General features: G+C 47.2%; 1 protein-coding gene across 2 annotated transcripts in view; it reads left to right on the top strand.

Annotated features, from left to right (window-relative positions):
* Sh3rf2 (SH3 domain containing ring finger 2) overlaps positions 1-17,264 on the top strand; it is a 99,080-nt gene extending 81,816 nt beyond the window's left edge. Inside the window, exons 6-9 of one of the 2 annotated variants that reach the window (XM_040741875.1) lie at positions 843-1,013; positions 8,663-8,925; positions 12,041-12,399; positions 16,920-17,264. In XM_040741875.1, the coding sequence (XP_040597809.1) occupies positions 843-1,013; positions 8,663-8,925; positions 12,041-12,399; positions 16,920-17,195 (1,069 nt within the window). In that variant the 3' untranslated portion in view covers positions 17,196-17,264. The remainder of the gene's footprint in view (positions 1-842; positions 1,014-8,662; positions 8,926-12,040; positions 12,400-16,919) is intronic. The other variant, XM_005069179.4, reaches the window with a different exon arrangement.
* The last annotated feature ends 217 nt before the right edge of the window (positions 17,265-17,481 follow it).

Genomic DNA, 17,481 nt, shown 5'->3' with positions numbered 1-17,481 from the left:
CATTCTCAGACCTATTTTTGCTTTTTAACTTTTTGTAAACTCAACTATACAGTTCTGGCTCATAAATTTTGTAGATGACAACATCGTGTCACAATGTCAAAAGCCTGGACAAGCCTGGCTGAGGTGACTCCAAATCCAGCAAGGCAATGAAGTTCTTTCTTTAATGCCTTTCATAAGGCAGCTGTTCTCATGTCCTCAGCCTCAGCCTCACTGTTCCCTGTTATCCTCGCTACCATGACTCACTCTTGGATGCCGCCTACTTGACTCCTGTGTGTCTTTCTCTCCTCGCTCAGTGTTGCATGACACAAACACGTTCCCCTCCACCTGGTGTCCACCCAGTGCAATCATTATGTGCAGAAATAAACATAATCACCCCTGTCTCCTACTTCCCAATGTATACTTTCCAGTTGGTATCCAGCTATCTCCCAGGCCATTCCTAGAAGTCAAACAACCCCTACACTCAGTCCAAAAGGAATTTAGTAGAGGCTTCTGTGATGACCTGTCTCCCTGAGCCTTGCCGTCTGCAGAACGGCAGCCGACAGTAGTAAGAAAGCATTAAGGTAGACCGTTGCACACTGATCCTGCCCTTCAAGTCTCTTCCGTGCTGGAGGCCAGCTCCCCGTTGTCACCGGGCCCATGTTGGCCTACGAAGGCAGGGTATTCACTGGCATTTCAGCCAGCTTGTTCCAGTGCTATCTTCCGTGGTTAAGTCTCCATTTTTAATGGTTTTTGTTGCTAGGCGCTGGCGGGTGAGCTATAGTGACTGGCCTCCCCAGTCCTCCATCAGCTCTATGGCCTCCCCAGGCATGCTCCAATCCCCTTACGAGCTCCTGTGTTTCCAGGTTTGTAGCTCTGCACTCCTACTCAGCCCACGGACCCGATGAGCTGGACCTGCAGAAGGGAGAAGGCATCAAGGTGCTGGGGAAGTACCAAGATGGCTGGCTGAGGGGTCTCTCCTTAGTCACGGGGCGAGCTGGCATCTTCCCAAGCGACTACGTCATCCCCGTTTTCAGGTACATCTCCAAGGCCTTTCTATGGGTTGAACTCATCGTGGACTCGGTGCCTTTTCAGAGCAAAAGCCAAGAAATAGCTTTTGCCTTTGTAACCCATTAACTTACACACAAAATATTTGTAACTTTGCCCCACAGAGGTCCCACTGTGTATTTCCAGGCTGGCCTGAGACTTAGCCAAGTTGGCCTCAAACTCACAGTTCTCCTGCCTCAGACTCTCAGGTGCTAGGACTACAGCTGTGAAACACAGTGCCCAGCTTTGCCTCGTTTAAAGAGCCTGGCCTGTGTTATTCTCCAGATGAAGGCACTGATATGAAGTGAAAGGGCTTGCTTAGGACTGCATTTGAGGCCTTCTGCTGCCGAGTCCCAGACTTTCCACACCGCATCTGACATCAAAACAGTATCATTGACCGGCTAATTGGAAAATGTGACCAAATGCCTCCCTGGGGCATCTTAGGAAGGTTCTCAGGATACTCAAGTATGAGGCAGAATTTCCATGGATTCTGAATGATACTTTTCCAGCCATGTCCTGGCATCAAAGACCAGGTACCCTGAAGGAGCCCTAACCCCCAGCTTTCCCCGTTTCCCCGTGACACAGTCATCAGTGCCGCTGGCATGCAGTTTGTCCAGTATTTTCTTCACACTGCACCCATACATTTGTGCACATCCTCCCAGACCCGCCCAGCTATGAGGCAGCAAGGCCCTTATCGCCCACCAACCCCTGTCTTTGTGACATATCAAAGGGTCACAACCTCCAGGAAAGTGAGAGACTCTGAGCGCCCAAGTCCTGCCGTCACTTTGGCAGACCTTCCTGTAGGTGGGGCGCCGTGTCCGGAGGAGGAGGAGGAGGAGGGCAGCCACGATGGTGAGAAAAGAAGGACTGCATGGAAGACACTGATAAAGTAGGGTGGCTTGGCCTCTGGAAAACAGAGGCCAAAGGGATTGTGAGTGACTACATGTGTCAGAAGCTAGTCTGAGCCCTTGGGCAGCAACAGGGGAAAGCGGGGCAGGAGGGGGGTGAGGTAGAAGGACCCCTGTCTAGAAGAACACAGGCAAAGAAGAGGTCCTCGAGGACCGCAGTATGAAAAGTTCTGAGGTTTGTTAGTTTGTTTTTTCTTTTTTTTTTAATGTGACAAGTTGAGAAGACATCATAGCTATTCCTTTCAGTGTAAGGTACTTAGAATTTGACGGAAGAATGGCAAACTAAAAGTATGTGTAACTGATGCTTCCACCTCTTCAGACATATTTTTTGTAGATTTTATGTGTGTGAGGTTTTTTTTTTTTTTTGCCGGCATGTATGCATGTGCACTGTGTGCAGATCTGGTGCCCTCAGAGACCAGGAGAGGGCACCAGATCTCCTGGTACTGGAGTTACAGATGGTGTGGTCCACCATATGGTTGCTGGGAACCAAACTCAGGGCCTTTGCAAGAGCAAGCGATGCTTTCAACTGCTGAGCCATCTTTCCAGTCCCTTAATGTTAATTCTATGTCAGATAGCATGCCTTTCCTGGACCTGAGGAGATATTAGCAAATAAAATACACACGCATGCACCTGCATCTGTGTGTAAGGATTCAGTCTTTCTGGGGAAAAAGAGAACGAGGGAAACGGGGAAGCAAACCAAGCTGATCTTGAAGAAAAGTGCATTCCAGGCAAGTTCAAAGGCCCTGGGGTAGGGATGTTCCTGACGTGAAAACCAACCAGACTGGACATGAGTATATGAGGGGGGAGACCAATAGAAGGTGAGGTCAGAATAGCAAATGGGGCCAAGTCATCTAGAATTCTTAGGTCATAATGAAGGGTTTGATTTTAACTTCACAGCAGAGTTTTGAGCAGAAGAGAAACACGATCTGACCTATGTTTAACCATAATATCTCTGTTTGCTGGGTTGAGAATAAACTGTAGAGAAGAAAGAGTAGAGACAGAAAAGCTAGCTAAGAGAATACCATTACGATCCTATGGAGAGGGTAAGTCATCATGTTGTCAGCATATGTGGTTGTAGTTTGAAGATTTGTGTATTCCACAAATACCTTAAAGCTAGAGCATCAGCAGTTTTCTGACATTAAGTACCAGGTGTGACAGGATTGCGGGGTCAAGGTGAATGTGAGGTTCTCCCCCCAACCCCCGTCCCGTTAACCAAAAAGAGCTTGCTCTTTTATTAGGGTGACAATGATGAAAACACTAGCAGATGGGCTTGAGCTGTGGGCAAGCAAACACCTTACCTCACAGCAGATTAAGTATGAGGTGCCTATTAGTAACACAAGAAAGATGCTGGTGAGCCGCTGAGTATACACATCCAGCACTGAAGAGAGAGCCCTGGTCTTGAGATGCTATTTAAAGCCGTTAATTAGACGAGATTGGATGAGATCATTGTGGTGTGATGAGATGTCAAGAGACTAATAAGGGAGCCAGAGCTAAAATCCTCGAGGAATAAGAGGAGAGGCAGACCTAGAGGGTAGGAGATTGAACAGCTGCCATGGGTGGTACAGTCCGGTGAGATGAACCGGAGCTGGAAGATGGTGAAAAGAATTCAGAACGACCGTGAGGGGGCAGTGAGGGGCAAGGAGGATGCCTATCTCCTGTGGGATCAGACCTAAGTAGTCTAGGACCCATGCTGACTGCCAAAGTTTTGCTTACATATCAGGCTTACCCCAGAGTCCTGGATGAGCCATCAGAGGATTAGTATGACAGTGAGTGATCATATATTTGCCATCCCTACGTGAGCATTTTTGAGGAGGTATAAACTGAGGAAAGCCCTCAGTGTCCTGGGATACGCGGGATGTGTGGCCACCATGTGCATGTGGGATTCCAGCCTCCCCATACTCCTGCTTCCATTCTCTCTTCCTTGGTTTTCTCTTGAGTAGACGCCCATTTGCCCTCAAGCAGGCCGTGCATAGCTGTGCTCACCCCTCTGAAATGGCTGCACACCACTCGGCGGTGAGGTACCAGCTCCACAGATTGACAGTGAGCTGAGCCTGTCTCCAAGTCCACAGAAACCTGAACTCTAGATCACTCTAGATCACGAGGTTTTAAGGCTGGGGCATGGTTTTATTGTGGGGAAGTGGCATTCCCAAGAACAAGTATCTCTGTTCCTAAGTGCTGTCAGGTTAGAGAGAATCTGAGTGTTATTTCCTTGATGGCATTTCTCATATAAAGGAAGCTCCTGTGCTTACTAACCTTAGAGGTGAATGACATTTGCCAAATTTGCCCGGCTGGGTACACCCATCCTTCCATTGTGTTACATTTCATCCTCCCACTTCTCAGAACTAAAAAATGCTGTCCTTTGTCATCTTGGTTTCTGCTATTACCAAGTTCTACATGAGAACCTAGCAGGTTGGAGAGCAGGCTCCTTTCTGCTCTTTGACACCCCTATTTACGATGATAAACCTGTAGTGTCGTTAGCTCCCATGGTGTATAATGCCAACAGCCCAGAGAGCAGAGATGTGAGGTGTCCCCTGGGCACTGAAACTTTTGCTTTTATAGCATCATGCCCTGACAAACTGAGACAGAGTTTATGGATTAACTATAGCTGAGAACTGACCAGAGCTGGGCATTGTGGCATATGCCTACAATCCTAGTCTTCCGGGAGACCAAGAGGATTGGCATGAGTTTGAGACAAGGCTGGGACATATAGCAGGTATCAAGCCAGCCAGGGCTACATAAAAAGACTGTCTCCAGAAAGAAAAACTTGACCAAAATGGCAAGGTTTCCATTTAAAATTCAATTAAGTGAGTCTTTCTAACTGCCCATAGTGGAAAAAACACTCCAGCTACCAGCGTGTTTAGTTTTTATTAGCCATAGCTTCCATGAAGTCTCTCCTCTTCTGCCCCTGAAGACATACGCAGGGTTTACAGAGCAGATGTCAAGTGTCTATCTGTCCAGCATCCAAACCGCTTTTTAACAGTACCAGCATCCACTTGAGTCTTTCTCAGTGTGCTCTCAGTAGGTGGTGGTCCTCAACTCCCTCATCCCATCCACAACTAATTTTCTTTTCCTGTGGGTTGGTGGTACGTGGTCTCATGTAGCCCAGATTTATCATGAACTTACTGTACAGGTGAAGCTGACCTTGAGTTCCATATTGTGGGGGGTTGAATGAAAATGGCCCCCTGTAGACGAACAGGGAGCGGCACTATTAAAAGGTGTGACTTTGGTGGAGTATGTGTGGCCTTGTTGGAGGAAGTGGGTCGCTAGGGGTGGGCTTTGAGGTTTCAAATTCTCAAGCCAGGCCCAGCATCTTTCTCTTCCTTCTGCCTGAGGATCCAGATGTAGTTTTCTCTGCTCTTTCCCCAGCACCATGTCTGCCTGCATGCCCCCATGATAATGATGAACTAAACCTCTGAACCTGTAAGTCAGCCCCATTTAAAGGTTTTATAAGAGTTGCTGTCTGTAGTCCTGTCTCTTCACAGCAATAGAAATCATTGTCTTCCTCCTTCCATCTCCCAAGTGCTAGGATTACAGATGTGTGCCACCATGCCAGCTTAGCTTGGCCAATACTTCAGTCCTACTCGGGACTTTGAAACAGGATCTGGAGAGGAAAGGATACAGGGAAGCTGGAGGTCCTTATGGTGAGGTCAGCAGCAACATCTGATCCATACTCCTCCTGGCTCAGACCCTCACTGAGCCTTCAGCTGCATCCTTCTCCCAGGTCCTCTCCACCTGGCTCTATCCTCCCAACAAATCCCCTTCTACATAACTAGGCAGGATGGTTATTTATTGTAGCCTTCACAGACAAGCATGGCTGCGTGGTACCTGATGAGTGGAAGGAAGTGACAAGGAGCCATCACTGCCTGGCCAGATGCTACAAAGATGGCCAAGGTGTGACATTTCTCCTTAGCAGGAGGCTGTTTCCCATGGCAAGTCCAGCAGACTTGCTAGGTGGAATGCTCTCCTTGAAAATAGAGTAAGGCCTAAAATCACAGACAGAAAGGGACACAGGGACCTGTTAGCAGAGCAAACCAGAATATCCACTCCTCCCACCTAAGCCCAGAATGTCTTTCAGTGTCCTCTTGAAAACAAGGATCATAATGTCTTCAGGTTTGGGGTTTCCTGGGGATTAATTAATCCGTGTTAGGAAAGTGTTTTGATGTTAGAAGAAAATGCTAGGTAAGTGCTAAGCTTTTTGCCAAAAGACACAGAGGGAGTCAGCATTGGATGGGAAAATCACAATTTAGGAGTTCCTGGAATCAAGCCCAGTGCTGAGCGTATACCTGGTGCCATAAACAGTCGTTCAAAGAAGGCGCTGGTGGACTAAGACTGACTTGAGCCTAATTAGCTGTATTCTGTCCTTGCTTCTGTTGCTCCTGCTGGAAACAATTGGGGAGCTAGTCTTGCCTGTTGCTGATGCACTTTCAGCAGGTAGCTCCTAGAGGCCTCTTGTTCAAAAGACAGACCAGCTGTACTCTGCTATGGAAGCCAGTCACTGGGGATCTTCTTCACTGCCTAGGCCTTGTGTCTAGAATACAGCCGTGTTTCTCGCTGACGATTACTCCACTCTCTGTTGACCACACCATGGGACCAGAGCAGGTTGACAGCTATGGCTGCAAGGTCCCTTACTGCAGGTATCAGTCCTTAGAGCATTTGGCGGCCTATGTTTCTTGAGTACCATTGGCCACAGTTCAACAATAGCTTGCCTATCGTCTTGCAACATTGGCTCATTATTATCATATACATTGTAGTTTCTTAATAAGCAGAATAGAGGAAGAATGAGAAGAAACAGCCTAAAGAAAACCGTGGAGGGCCCTGGGGAGTAGGACACCTGGAGGGTTTTCCACACCAGAGCCCTGGTGGAGTTCGTATTTCCATGAAATTATCAGGGGCTATTTAATCAACAGAGTGACAGAGTGATTGATAGGCTGCACGTAGGAGACAGGAGGCCAGGTTTGGATCAGTTGAGAGGGAGAGAAAGGCATGTCGAGTAACAGCTACTACCATGTACTTCATAAGGGTTACAGACTGGAAATAGTGGCCATGAATTTGTTTATAGCACTTTAGTGCTGCTCATGACATTACAGCCCATGGCTGAAGCATTAGTGTCTTACAAAGTTCCTGCAGGGCTGCCAGCTACCTTAGTTTATTTCAGGTGCAAAGCGGACAAATGTTCTCCGTTTCTCTAACTAGCCCCGGAGTTGATATAGTTCAGAAGTAGGGCAGAGAGCTGGCTCAGATCTGGTTTAAACCTCCAGTCTGATAGCTGTTTGGCCAAGCAACCATGAGTCTCTGTCTGACAATCTCCCCTCCCCTCAAGTGTGTGTGTGTGTGTGTGTGTGTGTGTGTGTGTGTGTGTGTGTGTGTAAGAGAAAACACATGTATGTGTCAGTGTGTGTGAAGACCAGAGGCAATGTCAAGCATCATTCCTTTAGAATCATCCACCATGTCTTTTGAGCCAGGGTCTCTCACTGGGACCTAGAACTCAACAATTTGGGTAGGCTGGCTGGTCACCAAGCTCTGGGATCTGCCTGTCTCCAACTCCCCTGAACTAGGATCACAAGACACCACTACCACGGCTGACTTTTTGTACATGGGTGCTGGAGATTGCTCTTGGGTCCTCATAGTTTCATGGAAAGCACTTGACCAATTGATCACTCTCTCCAGTCCCATAGACTCTGTGTAATTTTTGTATCTATAGAGCCATAGCCATAGGGGTGCTGTCTTGGAAACCTGTTAAGAAGAACTTACATAATATTAATGAAGTAGGGGCCAGGGAGATGGCTTAGTGGTTAAGAGCACTGACTGCTGTTCTTCCAGAAGACCCGGGTTCAATCCCCAGCACCCACATGACAGTTCACAACTGTAACTCCAGTCCCAGGGGATATGACACCCTCATACAGACGTACTTGAACACACACACCCTCATACAGACATACAAAAACACCAATGCACATGAAATAAAAATAAAATTAGAAAGGAAGGAAGGAAAGAAGAAGAAAAGGAAGGGAAGGGGGAAGGAAGAAAGAAAGAAAGAAAGAAAGAAAGAAAGAAAGAAAGAAAGAAAGAAAGAAAGAGAGAGAGAGAGAGAGAGAGAGAGAAAGAAAGAAAGAAAGAAAGAAAGAAAGAAAGAAAGAAAGAAAGAAAGAAAAAGATAGCAGGCTGGTTGACTTCCTGATCGGCATTTTTCTCTAAAAAAAATTGTGAAGTATCGGCCAGCATCTGGCTTACCATAAGCATTCAACATATGCCAACCAAAATGACTAGAAGGAGTGCCGAAGGCATGGAGGTCGCCATTCAACACACACGTTAAACAGCAGTACATGCAGAATGCAGAGGCTGTAAAATAAGCCTTAGAAACCATCACCTTCAAACGGTTTAGCACCCAATGGGAAAGCTACTGAATAAACAAAGACTTAATGAACAAAATAAGCAAAGAACAGTGAGCTCATGTAAGGCCTGTGCCCTTGGACTTAAGGAGTGGGGGGAGGAGGGGTGATCAGAGCTATAGGGAAGAATGAAGTTTGGGGGTACACGTTCTGACCTCATGAGCTCTCCTCCCTGCTGTCAGGACCCACAGACTAAGGTGCAGGGAGGTCTGCGGGTGACAGAAGAGCAGGTATGGATGCCTAAGAGTAACTGCATTCATATGGTTGGGAGCTATTTAAAAAAGAGACAGAGGACTCTTAGTAAACATTTTCTTTCTCCATTTCTTCTCTTTTAAAAAACAGTTCAACAGCTAGAAAGACGTCTGGTTTTCCAGATTCCCGGAGTCCCACTGTCTACACCACATGGGCGTTACCCACCTCCTCTGTGTCCTCCCAAGGTAGTTTTTCAGAGGGTGATCCCCGGCAAAGCAGACCCTTCAAATCTGTCTTTGTGCCTACTGCCGCGGTTAACCCTGCAGGGAGCACACCTGGCCCAGGGACTTCGGGACAAGGGTCTCTTCGGAAAGGACGGAGCAGCATGAGAAAGAGTAAGTTGTGGTACAGAGGTAAGTGCTGGATGCAGAGCTTCCAGTTGGGACACACCGTGAGCTTTCCACAAAAGTAACTGGATCTGAGATGAGCCTCTTGCAAAGGATAAGTCCCAAGGGACGAGTGTTTTTGTTGAGCATAGCCTAGAACAACCGAAGGTCACCGTCTGGGTCCATTCATATGGACGTGGTAAATGGGGGGGGGGGTACTAAACTGTGAGGCAGCACGTAATTGGATTGTAGCCACGGGGAGCTGCTTCTTACTAAGACCAGCCAGCAACTGATATTGCTGGCTTGGTACTTCTCAGACTGTGTTCTGGTGACACCCCCTGAATGGGCAGGGGCTGGGGGTTAGAAGTCAAGATTCTGGAGACAGAATTCAGAACCCCTGTTCCCTGCTATCCTGTGTATGTAACGCATGCAGAGAAGCTCCCTTTTAAGTTATGCAAAAGTAAAACTCACATCCTGAACCCTAACCAGGTCCAGATTTTTCAAGATTGATAGACACCTTCCGATCACACTCTGTGCACTGCTCCATGACTTGCTTTTTTCCCTATATAACATCCACATTGAGCACACAGCAGTACGTGCAAATCTATCACTAATACCATGCTGTTGTTAATAACTCAATATATAAACTTCCGCATGACATCTCATGTGCAGGGATTCAGAAATGATCTTGAAACCTCATTGTATAAAACAAGGAGGTTTCCTTCCTGTCACAACCCAAGTGTGGGACAGATGATTGATTTGTTCTGCATCCCTGACTTAAAAGTGGCCCCGCCGCCTCTCCAGCCATCCCAACAAACATTTAAACATGAGATACAGCCCTGCAGGGTAGGTTAGCACAAAGGACAGTATGCCACAAGGGACAGTCACCAGTGACAAAAAAGCCAGAGTCAACTGGGCAGTGATGTCGAATGCCTTTAATCCCAGTACTCAGGAGGCAGAGCCAGGTGGATCTCTGTGAGTTCGAGACCAGCCTGGTCTACAAGAGCTAGTTCCAGGACAGCCTCCAAAGCCACAGAGAAACCCTGTCTTGAAAAACCAAAAGAAGAAAAAGAAAAAGCAAGCGTCCTTTTCCTTGTCCTAGTCTTTTCCATCTCACAGCCTGCATAGTGTCTAATGTACTAGCACCTCCTATTTCAGCCTTCAGTCCCTTCTTTCCTGCCCCCCCACTGATTATTTACCATAACAGTCTTACACAAGTCACTGTCCTCTTTATTTTCCTCATTTGTAAAATGGAAATAATATTGCCCACCTCATCACCCCTCCCTGTGTTACACAATGTTGGCATGGTATCCCTATCAGATTTAACTAATAAGCTAACCATACCATGTCTAGCATATAACAAGCTCTTGAGAACATTTTTAAAAGTTATTTTCTTGGTAAAGTAACTTTAATTATTAGTAAATAAGTCACTTCATTACTGCTAAAAGTAAACAGATTGTCTTTGGTCCTTACACATCACAAGTTTGTTTAGGACTGAAATAACCCCTAAGTCTAGACCACTCAGCCACACAAAGACTTCCATTCCACTTATGATAGATCACATTTTTTGTTTGTTTTGTTTTTAATACACTGCCTCTTCTTTGCTGTGCAACTCTTGATTGACCTGGAGTTTTGACTGCTTGTATTGTGTGCACATGCAATAAAGAGAATATAAGAACTCTTGAAAATTGGAAACTGACCAGATAACCAGAGAGGCAAGAAGCCAAATACCCCCCACATTCATGGGAGCCAAGGACATGTCTGCCTGGTGTGGTTTTGCCCTCCCTAGTTCCAGAAGCTCCCCTTTTTCCCTTTTATGAAGGTGAGGGGTCAAGCTGCCAGTCTCTCCAAAGTCCCATGCATCTCAGGGGCCTGTCAGTGAAAAAACAAACATGTAAATAGAAAAGTCAGACTCAGAGAATGGCAATACACTTGCAGCAACTGAGAACACACATGGCCTCATTGTCCACAAAAACTTCCTGCTTGGTAAAGGGTCACAACCACAGCACAGTGTGCTTTGGCTCAGGCCCTCTATGACCAATTCAAACATGTGTCCAAGCCAGCAGTAGTGGCACAAACCTTTAATCCCAGCACTTGGGAGACAGAGGCAGGCAGATCTCTGGGAGTTCAAGGCCAGTCTGGTCTTCACAGTGGGTTCCAGGACAGCCAGGGCTGTTACACAGAGAAACCCTGTCTTGAAGAAAAAAAAACAAAAACAAAAACAAAAAAACAGTAAGAGCTGTCAGGAAAGCCCATCATCATAGAGACCCTTTGAGAATGGCCCACAGTGCTTCACAGGAGTAACTCCTAGTCTTTTATCCAGAGGCAAGGACCCATTCCCTTGGTCACCTATAGAACTTACGCCTAAGGGATGGGACCTCCTCCTTAGAGCCTCTTAGGGGGGACTTGGCTTCCATTAACTGTGGAAGGACTGTCTCAGTAAGGCCCAAACCCACACCGTTAGACGTTTACATTGCTCGGGCACACTGCGCTGTTCTTCACTAATAGTGACAGCCAGCAAACATCTGTGACTTCAGGCACTGTCTAGCAGCTTGTGTACCTTGTAAGATGCAATCCGCACTCTGTGTTGTGGTTGAGAACCTTCACTGGGCTGGAAGTAAACACCCACAGTGAGTACAGGTGGTGCGCTCAGCTGCTGCCCCACCCCACGCTTAGTTTCTAGTAACAATTTCTTCAGCAAGCCGGCGCCAGCGGCCTCTCTCTCTTCAGCTTTCCTGCTCTGTTGTCCGCTCACCTCGTTCCTCACTTCCTTCTTCCGCTTTGGCCTGTCTGCCTCTGCGTCTGCTTCTCCTGTGAACAGACTCGTGGGTCTGTTTTCCCTAGCCATCCTAAATGGCCAGAGGAAAGGGAAAGGTTGGGAAGAGGGGTACGTAAACCGAAGCAGCATGCCTTCAGATACCTCACACAGCGCTCAGCTAGACATTTACATGCTGCCAGCAACGGCAAACAGCACTAAGGAAAAGAACAGGCCACCTTTGAAAGACCCGGTGAGAGCAAGCATGAGCACAGTCTCATTAGGAAAGCCCTATCTATTCTGGGGTATCGGGCACATTGCATACCCAGCCCGCATGCAACCTGCTGTCAGCCATCCTATTGCTGATGCTGTCCTGTCTTCCCCCAGATGGATCCTTGCAGAGACCGGTCCAGACAGGGATCCCCACTTTCATGGTGGGGTCCCTCAGGCGCAGTCCCACCATGGTGATTCGGCCTCAGAAGTTCCAGTTCTACCAGCCACAGGGCATGGCGTCTTCCCCAACACCCATGACAGTAGAGATGGGGTCTAAACCCATTTCCACTGGGGAGCCTGCCCTGACCTGCCTCAGCAGAGGCAGCAAAACCAGGATCCACTCAGCAGCCAGTTCCCTAATCATGGAAGGCAAAGAAATACCCATCAAGAGTGAGCCACCACCCAAGCCACCTGCGTCTGCTCCACCCTCGATCCTAGTGAAACCAGAAAACTCAAAAAATGGCGTCGAAAAGGTAGGAATGGAGTGACATTGGGAGTCTGACACCTCAGCCTCTGCACATTGCGTACCATGGACATTTGCCAACCACGCTGGCAGCCTCCAATAAAATCTTCACACACAACACACTGCACCGCATTCACACCAAGCACACCGTCTCCCTGATAGACATACTCCTCATTCCCTTTATGCACGCTTCTTCTGTGATCCAGAAACAGCTTAGAGAAAACATGGCTTGGTTTGAGTTACTGCTCTGGTTAGGTGGCTCTGGCCAAAACACTTTGCCCTTCTGGGGCTGTGTTTATTCATTCATTACTTACTTATTTGCCTGACCCATAGAAATAGTAGTATAGGGACTAGAGAGATGACTCAGATGTTAAGAGTACTTACTTGCTCTTAGTGAGGGCCTGGCTTCAGTTCCTAGTACTCAACCACCCACGACTCCAGTTCCAGATTTGATGCCTTCCTCTGACCTCTGCAGGGACACTCATGGTGCACATACAGACATGCAAACAAAACACACCTTATATACATAAAATAAGCCTAAAATGTTAGTTAAATAATAATAATGGCCATACATGAGCTTGGAGATGATATTATGTAAGACATGTGCAGTATTTACACAGGGCTTGATACATTTTCATCAGATGACAGCAACAACTAAGACAAGGGAGAATTTAAGTGAGGTCAAAGTCACATGGGATGGTAATTCTAACAGCTGACTTATTATGGCATCAATCAGATCTGTTAACATCTAGTCTGCGCAGGAAGACACGGATTTTTCTAAGGTCCTTGAAGCAAGAGGGATGATGAAATGGAGAAGGTAACATTAAGGGAATCAGAGGATGCTCATCACAATCCTTCAGTTTACTGAGCATCACCACACTCATCAATCATCACCCCGTCACCACCATCCTCAGCACCATTACCCACTCTCTACAAAGCGGAGGGGATGGAGTTTCCTCCTATTGGTTATGCTTTTACTAACTACTAGATATGCCAGCAGACACCCTGCACAGAACTCCATGTGTTCCATCCCATTAAGGCCCGGTAACAACCCTCTGAGGTAGGTATTATTTCCATCCTCATTTAGAGGAAGGAAAAGAAGCTTGGGGAATTAAACCACATTGCCCAGAGCCATGCAGCTGACATCTGCATCCAACACGAAAGCCCAGGTTCTTTCCTCTAAGCTTGTATGGAAATGCATTTGGAAAAGTTTGTGGTGACTGACAGAAGGGTTGGGAGTGTTCATTCCAACTCCCAACATTCATGCAATCTAAAGGATCCCATGCCCCAGCTACCCAATATCCCAAGTCATCAGACGCAGCCCCAAACTCTGAAGTCTCAAGATCCCACTGCAAACAGTAAAAATCAGAAAGCAGGGGAAACTTGGAGACAAAAAGGAGAGAATTTCATGGAACAAAGAAGTAAGTTCCAGAAGTACCACAGAAAGAACATTTTATTAAGCCCTGAAACAGTGACTGGCTAAAACAAACACGCGCAATTGCCAAGCAAGATACGTACATAATCACCTAGGAGGCACGAGATAAAGAAAAATGTGATGGGGCTTCCAGCAAAGTGGAGACACAGTCTCACACACTCCTCAGCTCAGCCAGGTGGTGCCAGTATTGACACAGGCCCAGAGTTCCAGATCTCAGGTTATGCTGGATGTTTTCATTTAAGTTTTATTTTGGTTTCGAGACAGATTTTTCGCTATATAGTTCAAACTGGCCTCAAACTCCCAATCCCCATCTCAGCCTCCAAATGCCTGCGGTATCACACTTGACTCTGAATCTTCCATGTTTTAAAGACACACAGGAAATGCTGGTTGGCCAGTATATTTGTCTTGTGGCCTTGTGCATGGGGAAGTCAGGTAACACTCGAAGGCTAGATGGCAACAGCAGGTGCTCAGGGAACCAGCTCTGTGATGAGCATTTCTACGGCAATGACCGCAAGCTCGGAGAGGAGTCATCGGGAGAACTCAGGAGGAAGAGCCAGGCCTCGAGATAGACTTTAAGGAAAAGCAGAGGGGAGAGGCGAGAGGTGAACCTGTATTTTCCAGAAGCGTCCTCGTGAAGACCACTGCTGACTCTGTCTTTCCCAAATTATTCATCCTTATTCTCAAACCCTTCTGCCTCAAGAAAGGCTTGCCTGGCTGCCTACTAGATGCTACGCCACTGCGTCAGCGGGTTATTCTTCGCCCATCACAGCACTGGTTATAATTCCCCATTGGGCAGTGTAGGTTTGTTCGCTCTCTGATCCACAGCACCTCAAAGGGTTTATTACACAAGGCACTGTAGACACAAATGCTTGCTGAATGAACACCACAAAATGAGTGATGACACTCATAGAGAAGGGACACAAATCCTATCAAGGGGTGGGGGACAGAGTACACATTGTTGTGCCCAAGTCACAAAGATCCTCAGAGACCACCAGGAAAACAGACCCACCAAAATGCAAAAGCAAAGTTTTAATTGTTCATCCAACCATGACAGGGACTCCCATCTAGCAAGCTGACACAGCAGCCTCTGGAGGAAGTGAAGTTCCCTGTCTACTGCTAGGTTTTTTGTTTTTTTTTTTTTTTAGATTTTTTATTTTAATTTTAAATAGCTTGTTTTACATGTCAATCACAGTTCCCTCTCCCTCCCCTTCTCTCACACCCCCCCAACATCCCCCCCAGCCTCCCACCCTATTGCCAATTCCTTCCACATAGGGGATATCTAGAGTCTGTTATTTCACTCAGGGCAGGGTCCAGGCACTCCCCTAAGAGTCCAGGCTGAGAGAGCATCCTTCTTTGTGTTATGGACACACAATGTCTGTTTGTATTCCAGGGATAAACACTGATCCACTGCTCAGGGCCCCATAGTTTGCCCAGGCCTCCTCACTGACTCTCACATTCAGGAGGTCTGGATCAGTCCCATGCTGGCCTCCCCGCTGTCAGTCTGGGGTCCAAGAGCTCTCCCCCTGTTCAGATCAGCTGTCTCTGCTGGTTTTGCCAGCCCATTCTTTGCCAATTTGCTCGTCGCTCCTCCCTCTCTGTCACTGGGTTCCATGGGTTCAGTTCAGGGATTAACTGTGGGTGTTTGCCTCTGCTTCCATCAGTCACTGGATGAAGGCTCCAGGATGGTTATAGACATCAAGTTCATTATCAGGAACAGGCATTTGAGGTGGTCTCTCCACTATTGCTTAGATTGCCAATTGGTGTCATCCCTTTAGATCACTAGAGGTCACACTGGTGCCTGATCTGTCTTCTAACCTATGATTCCCTCTTCCCCCTATTCTAACCCCCCCCATTCAACCTTCCTGTTTTCCCATGACCTACTCTCTTCCTCTTCTCCCCCTCTCTTCTTCCCAGCTCCCACTTCCCTCCACCCCTCACCGTGTTCCCCATCTGTTCAGAAGATCTTGCCTTATTCCTCATCTCTTGGGTGCTATGCATATCTCTTAGGTTCGTTCCTGTTTCCCTGACTCTCTGTCAGTGGAAGTGCAGACTGGCACTATCCTGATCCATGTCTAAAATCCATATATAAGTGAGCACATACCATGTTTGTCTTTTTGCGACTGGGTTACCTCACTCAGGATGGTTTCTTCCAGTGCTATCCATTTCCCTGCGAATTTCAAGATTCCATTGTTTATTTCTGCTGAGCAATACTCCATTGTGTAAATGTACCACATTTTCTCTATCCACTGTTCAGTTGAGGGGCATCTAGGTTACTTCCAGGTTCTGGCTATTACAAATAATGCTGCTATGAACATAGTAGAGCAGATGCCCTTGTTGTATGAATTTGCCTCTTTTGGATATATACCTAAGAGTGGAATTGCTGGGTCTTGTGGTAGATTGATTCCCATTTTCCTGAGGAATCTCCATACTGATTTCCAAAGTGGCTGTACGAGTTGGCACTCCTACCAGCAGTGGACTGCTAGGTTTTAAAGACAAAAGTTACAGGATTACATCAGTAGATTCAGGTTGGTTTCTGATTGGTTGACATTTGGGAACAATCAGGAGAATTTCTCAAAAGTCATATTTTGGCATGAAATACCTGTGTACCAATTATTCTCATTGACCAGTGCTGAGAAGGAACATTCTGTGGTTTCTATGGCATCATCTTGTTACTTTCAGGTGGCCTGTTGTACATAGATACCAATAGTTTTCAGAACTATATCCTGGAGACTACAGGGGAGGTTTTGGTCTCCCCTGGAGTTTCTTTTGTGGCCAAACAGTTGGAGTTTCCTTGTGTCTGTAGCCTGTCATGGCTGCTAAAGCAGGGACAGAGTGAGGGTCTGGTCCCTTCATTCCTAAATTGTTAAAAATGAAATCTTGTTGGGTGGCGGTGGTGCACGCCTTTAATCACAGCACTTGGGAGGCAGAGGCAGGTGGATTGCTGTGAGTTCTAGACCAGCCTGGTTTATAAGAGGTAGTTCCAGGACAGCCTCCAAAGCCACAGAGAAACCCTGTCTCAAAAAAAGCAAAAAAAGAGAAGTGAATTTACCCTTTTCACACATCTCACCCACAGTCCTTTGCTTTCTATGTTACAGCAAGTCAAAACCGTGAGATTCCAGAATTACAGCCCTCCTCCCTCCAAACACAATGCCTCTCATGCCACCTCTGGGAAGCAGGAACAGCCAGTCACCGTGAAGGGGCCCCAGCCTGAAGCAGTTCCCTCAGGAGCAGAGATGACCATCCTATTTGCTCACCGAAGTGGCTGCCACTCTGGACAACAGACAGACCTTCGGAGAAAGTCAGCTTTTGGCAAGACCACGCCCCCACTGTCCACTGCTTCAGCCACACAGACCTTATTTACCAGCAAATGATTCTTTGGGTGGCTTTTCTTAGACACAAAAGAGGTGAATTGCATGTAAATACAGTCTGCCTCCACCACAGGTATCCTATTGTTCTTTCAAAGGATGGGTCTCCTTGACCTCCCAATCCTCACCCCATCCCACCCCCACCCCCACTCCCCCCAACCCCCCACCCAAACCCCCCCCCAGACAGGGTGTAGCCCTGACTGTCTGGGAACTCACTCTACAGACCAAGCTGGCCTTGAACTCACAGAGATCTGCCTGCCTCTGTCTCCCAAGTACAGGGACTAAAGGCGTG

The sequence above is a fragment of the Mesocricetus auratus genome, unplaced genomic scaffold (assembly GCF_017639785.1).
Source record: "Mesocricetus auratus isolate SY011 unplaced genomic scaffold, BCM_Maur_2.0 Super-Scaffold_6730, whole genome shotgun sequence".
NCBI classification, from domain to species: Eukaryota; Metazoa; Chordata; class Mammalia; order Rodentia; family Cricetidae; genus Mesocricetus; species Mesocricetus auratus.
The sequence above is the reverse complement of the archived record's forward strand: the minus strand, read 5'-3'. Positions and strand labels throughout refer to the sequence as shown.